The sequence below is a fragment of the Lampris incognitus genome, chromosome 1 (assembly GCF_029633865.1).
Source record: "Lampris incognitus isolate fLamInc1 chromosome 1, fLamInc1.hap2, whole genome shotgun sequence".
Lineage (NCBI taxonomy): Eukaryota > Metazoa > Chordata > Actinopteri > Lampriformes > Lampridae > Lampris > Lampris incognitus.
Window position 1 is genome coordinate 109,597,324 of NC_079211.1, and position 9,380 is coordinate 109,606,703.

The window sequence follows — 9,380 nt, forward strand, 5'->3', positions numbered from 1 at the left end:
CCCGTACCACGGGCGTCTACGTTAACCAGTCGACTAAAGGGTCCAACCCGTTAGCCAAGGGCCAGCAAGTCTAGTCATTCGTGGTCATTACAGTTGTTTTTTAAACCATTCTGAACCATTACTCGTGTGTGTGTGTGTGTGCGCGCGCGTGTGTGTGTGTGTGCGCGCGTGCGTGCGTGCGTGCGTGCGTGTGTGTGTTTCTAGCTCCAGGAATGTCATCTTTCTCCAAGGCCAAGTCTCAGAGCTTCGATCCTTTCGCTGACCTTGGAAATTTGGGATCCAATTTACCAGGTTAGAGGCTTGCCTGGTAACCTTCATCATGGATAATGAGATGCTGTATCAGAGGCTCAGAGTCGTATCCTTGGGGGAATGAGTCTTGACATAGCAGGGGACTGTTAGACTAGGAGTCAGACCAGGGTTTCCAAATCAATTTTGAAGAAGTATGTTGCTTTATCCAAAAATAATGATGTATTGTCAATAAGAAAAAAATTGTTTCATTTATCATTTACATTGTAGTTGGAAAATAGTCAAAATAGTAACGTAAAATTCCAAACTTGATCTAAAATGTTTGTGTTCCTAACGCCAGTAAGATGAATAATCACAATTGTTAATCTCACCTATGACTTACTGGAATTGAAAGATAGAAGGATAGAAAGAAAGACACATAAACACTTACAGATAGAAATAAATGTACAGACTGATAGATACAGACAGACTGTTGAACTGGAGATGAATTATCATTCGTCCCTCTGTTTTCTCCGTGTTTCATCCAGGCTCATCCAGCGGGAGTTTCTCCGGCCCTGCTTTCAACGCCAAGGCTCCTTCCTCTTCCTCCTCCTCTGCTTCTAAATCTCAAGGCCAGTACTGGCAGCCCGGAAGACCCGGATCAGCCCAGGGTAAACCCTGGATTGCCGGGTCAGGACTTGGGTCTGCGTCTAAACCTCCAGCCTCCTCCACCCAGCCCACCAAGCCCAACTATAACCTCAACTTCTCGAGCGTCATCGGCGGACGAGAGGAGAGAGGCGTCCGCGGGCCTGGATTTGGTAAGAGAGAGTGAACGGGGGTGAAGGGAATTCTTAATGGACCCAAGGCCTGAATATAGACTCTGCCATTCAAAATAATGTCTGCTTACCACAGAAAGTTGGTCTGCTACCAGTGCATTTTTAAAAGCCAGCAAAATCTTACAATACCTTAATATGAAATATCTGGAAAAACTTTGTACTTGTTTAATCAGGGTGAATTTTTCTACATTCACATCCTTGGTTGTGTATTACATTATAGCATTTGGCATTTATTTCTGTGCTCCATTTCTTGGCAGTCATTGCTATTTTCGTGTTAAATTTTTCATTCTTTTGCGGCTGTTTGCGTTTTTTTTGGGGCGATTTGCAGCTGAGTGTGAAATTGCCGGGATGAGAGTCAGCACCTCCAAGTCTGAGGCCATGGTTCTCTACTGGAAAATGGTGGATTGCTCCCTCCGGGTTGGTGATGAGTTATTGCCTCAAGTGAAGCAGTTCAAGTATCTCGGGGTCTTGATCACGAGTGAGGGTAGGATGGAGCGGGAGATTGACAGGCGGGTTGGTGCAGCATCAGCAGTAATGTGGACGTTGTACCGGACCGTTGGGGTGAAGAGGGAGCTGAGCTGGAAGGCAAAGCTCTCAATTTACCAGTCAATCTTCGTTCCAACCCTCGCTTATGGTCATGAGCTTTGGGTAGTGACCGAAAGGGTGAGATCGCAGATACAAGCGGCTGAAATGAGTTTCCTCCGTAGGGTGTCTGAGCTCAGCCTTCGAGATAGGGTGAGGAGCTCGGACATCTGGAGGGAGCTTGGAGTAGAGCTGCTGCTCCTTCGCCTCGAAACGAGCCAGTTGAGGTGGTTCGGGGGGGCATCTGATTAGGATGCCTCCTGGGCTCCTTCCTTTGGAGGTTTTCTGGGCACGGCCAACTGGGAGAAGACCCCGGGGTAGACCCAGAACTCGCAGGAGGGACTACATGTCCATTCTGGGCTGAGAACGCCTTGGGATCCCCCAGGAGGAGCTGGAGGGCGTTGCTGGGGAGAGGGACGTCTGGAGTGCCCTACTTAGTTGCTGCCACTGCGACCCGACCCCAGAGAAGCGGCTGATAATGAGATAAGATGAGAGATGAGATGAGATGAGATTTTTCATCCTCTCACTTGTGTTGTGGAGGCAGCAAACCCTAAATTAGCTTAAACTGTGGGACCTTTTCAACAATTAAACAATAGCCATTGCCGAAGTCCTCTTCATGTGTCAAATCTGCAGTTGTTCCATATCACCGCAGAAATGCTTTATACGATAGAACTAAATCAGCATAATGCAACACAATTGTCTCTGTACCGACTAGTCATCAGACCTTTGCCTGTAAATTCTGTCTGCTGAGATAAGAACAATCCATAATGGTTTTGTTATTTTTTTTGTTCTCTTTACTGTTGAACTTTCCTTTTGGTAGAGACCGAGTACAGAAGTAGAGCAGCAAATGTGTATTTACATGTGGGGTTTTCTACAAAAGCTTGGTGCAGGGCAATATGAAAAATATCATGATAATGGTAGGGTGTTGTATGTATATTACAATATCTTCTTGCATTTGTAAAAAAATACCATGTTTAAAAATCCAGCTGAGGTTCATCACATTGAACTGCTTGGTAATGTATGATATATTATTATATAATTTCAAAGCAAAACTAGTTTTCAAATGATACTCCCTTAAATATTTTATATCTCATTTTGTGAGAAGTTTTGGGTGATAGTCTCATTAATTAAGTTATACAACAAAAGGATGTATCACCATAAGACGGTATACAAAAGTCATCCTGATATGATACCATTGAAAGAGGATAAAATGGTAATATTGAATTATTGCCCAGCCCTACTAAGACTACATCTGTAGTGCTGACATGCATCCTCATTTCAAGCTATTTGATCCCCTTTTTGTTTTGCCAAATAACAAATAACTCATTTCTCAGTTGTTGAAGATTGAATATTTTCTTAGTTGCTTTTGATAGCACCATTATTATATATGATGCAATTGGTTTACAAAACATTCTGTTATATTTTAATATTATTGTCTCTTGATCTTTGCTGCATGTTCTGATGCAGGCCCCAAGCCCAAAGTGAAGGAGGATGACTTTGAGGACCTCCTGTCCACTCAAGGCTTTGCCTCTAGACTTGATAAGAAAGGACCAAGGACAATTGCAGAGATGCGAAGGCAGGAAATCTCTAAAGATGTGGATCCTCTCAAATTACAGGTACTGGTTATACCTACATATATGTGCACGCATGCCAGGGGCTGGTTTCCTGACCTGGGCTTTTATCTTTGAAGCCAAGTCTGGACAGAATAGGGGCATGTTCTAGGTGAGGCCAGACTCAGCACACACTAATGCAGTCATCTGTCTGCAAGCCACAGTGTGCTTCACAAGCAACTCTCACTGGTTTATCGGCATAGGAACTTAAAATAATGGTGGAGTTTCATCATCCCAAATCCCACAGCCATGTTTAACTCAGTTCTGTCAGGCCACTAGTTAGCAGGGTACATGCAAATGTAGATGAGGAAACCATCAGTGGCAAAATTCACCAGCATTTCCCTTATGACTGCTGTTTATTTCACAGCCTGGGGACATTGACCTCTTGAACTCTAAGGGGCATGACCAAAATGTCTCCTCTATGTGTGCTGAAGGCCTCTCGTGTCTTCTTTCTGTCTGTGGTGTAGATCCTTGACTGGATAGAAGGAAAGGAGCGTAACATTCGAGCGCTACTGTCCACCCTGCACACGGTGCTGTGGGAGGGCGAGACGCGTTGGAAACCGGTGGGCATGGCTGACCTGGTGACCCCAGACCAGGTGAAAAAGTACTACAGGAAGGCCGTGCTGGTGGTCCATCCGGATAAGGTACAACATGACACAGAGTCTATAAAGTTTCACTGTTGTCGTTTTACTTGTGTTTGTTTTAAGGCAGAAAAGCTTCATTGTCCACAAGCGACAGTAGTGGTTAGTGTTACTGACTGAAGCCGGGATCACACTACACGATATTTTTCCCTTTCAGGATGGTCACTGCATCAGATTAGGCAATCATAGAGCCATAAATTCTTGCCGTGACTTGGCCGGGAGATTAGCAACACTACAAGTATGATACCAACCAATCATTGTATGCTGCCTTTCATGATCTTACGCGAGTTCATAGGTCGTTGGGGAGGAGGGTCAAGAAATTGTCAGTCATGGCTACAGAAGCAATGTGTGATGCTGGTGCTCTTGTGTTCCGAAAAGCAAAATAAAAGGAAGAAGAAAAAAAAAAACAATTGTGGATGCTGTTGCGGCTAGTGCTAGTGGGGAATGCTAACCTAGCATAGCTTAACCAGCTACTCAATCGGTTGCTAAAGTGTCTCCACTATTTCTCACCAATATTTAGCCCATCTTTTTGACTCCGTCATGGTCCTTCCTCGAGGAAACGTCAAAAAAGGCAGGGATATTGTTGCCACCACTCAACCAACCTTTCCTTGGTTTCATCATTCCACCTGACAGCAGCAGCATCCTTCTTTTCTCTGTGCTATGTTTACATATATGTGCACCGGAGAGCACTCTGCCATCCTATTGGTCAACGTCAAGGAACACTTTGTAGGAGATGTCAGACTAGGCGGGAAAACACAAAAACAAATCTGACATGCTAGACTTTTCGTCGTGGTATCGTGGGGCGTCCCAGGCGCCACATCGCTGTTCCTTAATTATGTCACACTACATGGGGTAGACGCCCATTCGTTGTTCCCGACGTTCATAATTGGGCCTGATGTTGGAAATTTGTCAGCGACAACAATAATCGTGTCAAAATCGGGCTTAATTCGTGTAGTCTGATCCCGGCTTGAGACATTACCAACATCAATGACTGTGTTTTTCTTATTATGTATAACATTATAGGTTTGTACAGGATATAAAAAGTATAAAAGTTTTAAATGTATTTAAAACTAGCAGAGGTACCTGGCGTTGCCTGGGGAAAATGTTCTCACCAAAACAAACAACACGATCGGATTTTTATGATATAATTGATGATGAAATATAGGATAATTTATGATATGATACATGTGATAAATGAATGTTATTAACGAAAATTATCAAATGTCATAATTTTCAATCCATTCATCAACCTTCTTTGCCAATGTGTGTATTAATTGCTCAGGGCTCAAGCTCCTCAGGGTAAACCACGTTGCGTGCCTTCAGGCTAGCATTGACAATGTTAGGTGTAGTGCCTCCCTTGACCACTGGAAGGATTTGCCAGAAGTCTCCATAAAGCATCGCTGGAATGCATCTTTCGCAAATAGATCAAAATTTTTACTTGGTTTTTGAAATATTTTTGAACCGTGCAATCCTTGGAAAGTGTTGATTCTAAAGATACCTTTCTTTTTGTTCTACAGTGAGTATTTCTGGAGTTTTAAAGGAACATACAAACACACACTATTGCTTTATATGTATAGAAAGATAATATAAATAAGAACGATATATATACATATATATCATCGACCTGTAGGTGTCGCTGTGGTTCGTGAGTTATAGTACACCTGGGTAACCGAGAGAGAACAGAGAGGCATAGATGACCAGAAAGAAAGCACTAACGCTTGCCACAAAAAAAACTCAATTTCGCAAATAAATCAAATTTTTTTACTTGGATTTTGAAATATTTTTTGAACTGTGCAATCCTTGGGAAGTGCTGATTCTAAATATACCTTTGTTTTTGTCCTACAATGAGTATTTCTGGAGTTTTAAGCAAACATACAAACATACACTATTGCTATATATATATATAGATATATATATATATATATATAGATATATATATATTTATATACAGTGCATCCGGAAAGTATTCACACCCCTTCACTCTCTCCACATTTTGTTATGTTACAGCCTTATTCCAAAATGGATTAAATTCCTTTTTTTCTCTCATCAATCTACACACAATACCCCATAATGACAAAGTGAAAAAGGTTTTGTAGAAATTCTTGCAAATTTATTAAAAATAAAAAACTGAAATATTGCATGTACATAAGTATTCACACCCTTTGCTATGACACTCAAAATTGAGCTCAGGTTCATCCTGTTTCCACTGATCATCCTTGAGATGTTTCTACATCTTAATTGGAGTCCACCTGTAGTAAATTCAATTGATCGGACATGATTTGGAAAGGCACACACCTATCTATATAAGGTCCCACTGTTGACAGTGCATGTCAGAGCAGAAACCAAGCCGTGAGGTCAAAGGCATTGTCTGTGGACCTCCGAGACAGGATTTTATCGAGGCACAGATCTGGGGAAGGGTACAAAAAATTTTCTACATATTTGAAGGTCCTGAAGAGCACAGTGGTCTCCATCATTCGTAAATGGAAGAAGTTTGGATCCACCAGGACTCTTCCTAGAGCTGGCCGCCCAGCCAAACTGAGCAATCGGGGGAGAAGGGCCTTGGTCAGGGAGGTGACCAAGAACCCGGTGGTCACTCTGACAGAGCTCCAGCGTTCCTCTGTGGAGATGGGAGAACCTTCCAGAAGGACAACCATCTCTGCAGCACTCCACCAATCAGGCCTTTATGGTAGAGTGGCCAGATGGAAGCCTCTGCTCAGTAAAAGGCACATGACAGCCCTCTTGGAGTTTGTCAGAAAGCACCTAAAGGACTCTCAGACCATGAGAAACAAGATTCTCTGGTCCGATGAAACCAAGATTGAACTCTTTCGCCTGAATGCCAAATGTCACATCTGGAGGAAACCAGGCACCTCTCATCATCTTGCTAATACCATCCCTACAGTGAAGCATGGTGGTGGCAGCATCATGGTGTGGGGATGTTTTTCAGTGGCAGGAACTGGGAGACTAGTCAGGATCGAAGGAAAGATGAATGGAGCAAAGTACAGAGAGATCTTTGATGTAAACCTGCTTCAGAGCGCTCAGGACCTGACTGGGGCGAAGGTTTACCTTTCAACATGACAACGACCCTAAGCACACAGCCAAGACAACGAAGGAGTGGCTTCGGGACAAGTCTGTGAATGTCCTTGAGTGGCCCAGCCAGAGCCCAGACTTGAACCCCATTGAACATCTCTGGAAAGACCTGAAAATAGCTGTGCAGCGATGCTCCCCATCTAACCTTACAGAGGTCAAGAGGATCTGCAGAGAAGAATGGGAGAAATACCCCAAATATAGGTGTGCCAAGCTTATAGCTTCGTACCCAAGAAGACTTGAGGCTGTAATCCCTGCCAAGGGTGCCTCAACCAAGTACTGAGTAAAGGGTGTGAATACTTATGTACATGCAATATTTCAGTTTTTTATTTTTAATGAATTTGCTAAAATTTCTACGAAACCTTTTTCGCTTTGTCATTATGGGGTATTGTGTGTAGATTGATGAGAAAAAAAAGGAATTTAATCCATTTTGGAATAAGGCTGTAACATAACAAAATGTGGGGAAAGTGAAGAGGTGTGAATACTTTCCGGATACACTGTATATATAGATATAGAGAGAGAGAGAGAGAGAGAGGGGTCCTTTCATACTTATATCACCCCCCCCCTTTCTTTCTTTCCTTCCAGGCAACAGGGCAGCCCTATGAACAGTACGCCAAGATGATCTTCATGGAACTCAACGACGCCTGGTCAGAGTTTGAGAACCAGGGATCTAAAGCACTCTTCTAAAAACCTGGTCTGGATCCCAGCTGCACTGGACCGGACCACACCAGGATCCGGGTTAGACTGAGTCCAGACAGAGACAGGACTGAGCCCACATTGGGCCTTAGGAGATCGCTGAGCCTCTGAGAGGTGTCCTCTCCTTCATTCCTTCCTTCCTTCCTTCCTTCCTTTCATCCATTCTCAGCGGATGGAGAAGACCTTTGACAGACCTCCTGCCTGGCTGCAGTGAAAACTTCATTAGCACAGACAGCCAGTTTAAAAAAAAAATTTTAAATATAAAAAAAAAACACATCACAACTCTTCATCTCACTGCCTTTAGTCACAATTGCCTGAGCGATGCTGCAGTGAACAGCAGCGGGAGGGTGAGAGGGAGAGATGACCGACAATCACACAGCAGACGTTAAGTGGGGGGAAATCAAACAATAATGACAACTCGAGCTCCACATTCCTTTTGAATCAATGAGGGAAACCACAACAAACCAACATGGTGTTACATTTTGGCTGTGGCTTGTAAGCTTGTCTGCCCCAATGGTGACAATTGGCCAGCAAATATTGGAATGTGCCGAGTGAGTAAGTGTGCGCAAAGGTCCAGGTTTGTTCCAAAATCCCATTGAACGAGTATTATTCTGAAAGTAGCGGAGTATTTGGTATTAGACACTGTGGCCGCTGGATGTAAGTTTGTTTCCCTGCTGCTGGTATAATAAATCTCCCCCAGGGTTAAAATCGCCCCTGGATTCTAGGGAAAGTTGGTGCTTTTGGTAATCTTGTTGACATTCCACGATACTCCCATTTGACGGGATCGGTTTTAGGTCGACTGATTGGAAACTTGACTAGGTAGTGTGGCGCGCCTTCGAGGACTCGTTCGGGTAGGGTTTGGGCCTTGAGGCGTTTCCTCGTCGTCCTCATCGTGAAGACGGACTGGCCTGCCAGTAAAGCCCCAACGCCCACTGAAACACGACGCTAATACTATTACTACTATGACAACACACACTCCTGAGACTGATGTTCAAACCTGCAGCCTAAACCGCTAATACCTGAATCGGTGATTTGCTTGTTTTGGTGCCTGACGTAATAAAAAGTGGGCAGTGGCTTCTTCTTTTTTTTTTTTTGAAGTGTTCCTTCCTTTAAGTAGAAGCAACGAGTAGTCGACCCACTCGGGTAACACTTGAGTTCAAAAATAAAACGCTCCTCAAGATCTGTCGTCGCTCCAACTGGCAGGTTTCCCAGGTCCATTTCGTCATTATTGTCTACTAACAAGCCCCCCCCCTTCTGTATGTAAGCCCCGCCCACTGCAGGCACCTCGTTCTGTGCCCTTCCCCCCTTCTGTCTGTAAGCCACGCCCACTGCGGGCACCTCGCTCTGTGGCTCGCTTGTCTGTCAGCACATAGGAGATATAAGCTGAAGGAACAAAAAGAGAACGTGATCCCCCCCCCCCCCCCGTGGATAATGTTGCTTTTACTTTGTATGTCTTCTTCTTTTTGATTGGTTTCACTTTCTGTTGTGCTTTTTTTACAGTTCCTGTGTAAATATCATTTGTGAAGTAGCTTTGTTTGAGATACGATCCGAGAGTAGACCAGGGCAGTGGAGTGTGTGTGTGTGTGTGTGTGTGTGTGAGCGAGAGATGGGCATGTTTAAGGGTGATGAAGCTACAAATTCCATCATGCTTTCCTGTCTGCAATCACAGTATCGTTTTTTATGAATTAGTTTTTCCCGCTGTGTTA

The 9,380-nt window shown here is 43.8% G+C and overlaps 1 protein-coding gene across 1 annotated transcript in view; it reads left to right on the top strand.

The window, feature by feature from the left end:
• gak (cyclin G associated kinase) overlaps positions 1-9,072 on the top strand; it is a 70,984-nt gene extending 61,912 nt beyond the window's left edge. Inside the window, exons 26-30 of the mRNA XM_056283974.1 lie at positions 205-291; positions 774-1,043; positions 3,111-3,259; positions 3,721-3,897; positions 7,564-9,072. Of these exons, the coding sequence (XP_056139949.1) occupies positions 205-291; positions 774-1,043; positions 3,111-3,259; positions 3,721-3,897; positions 7,564-7,665 (785 nt within the window). The 3' untranslated portion in view covers positions 7,666-9,072. The remainder of the gene's footprint in view (positions 1-204; positions 292-773; positions 1,044-3,110; positions 3,260-3,720; positions 3,898-7,563) is intronic.
• The last annotated feature ends 308 nt before the right edge of the window (positions 9,073-9,380 follow it).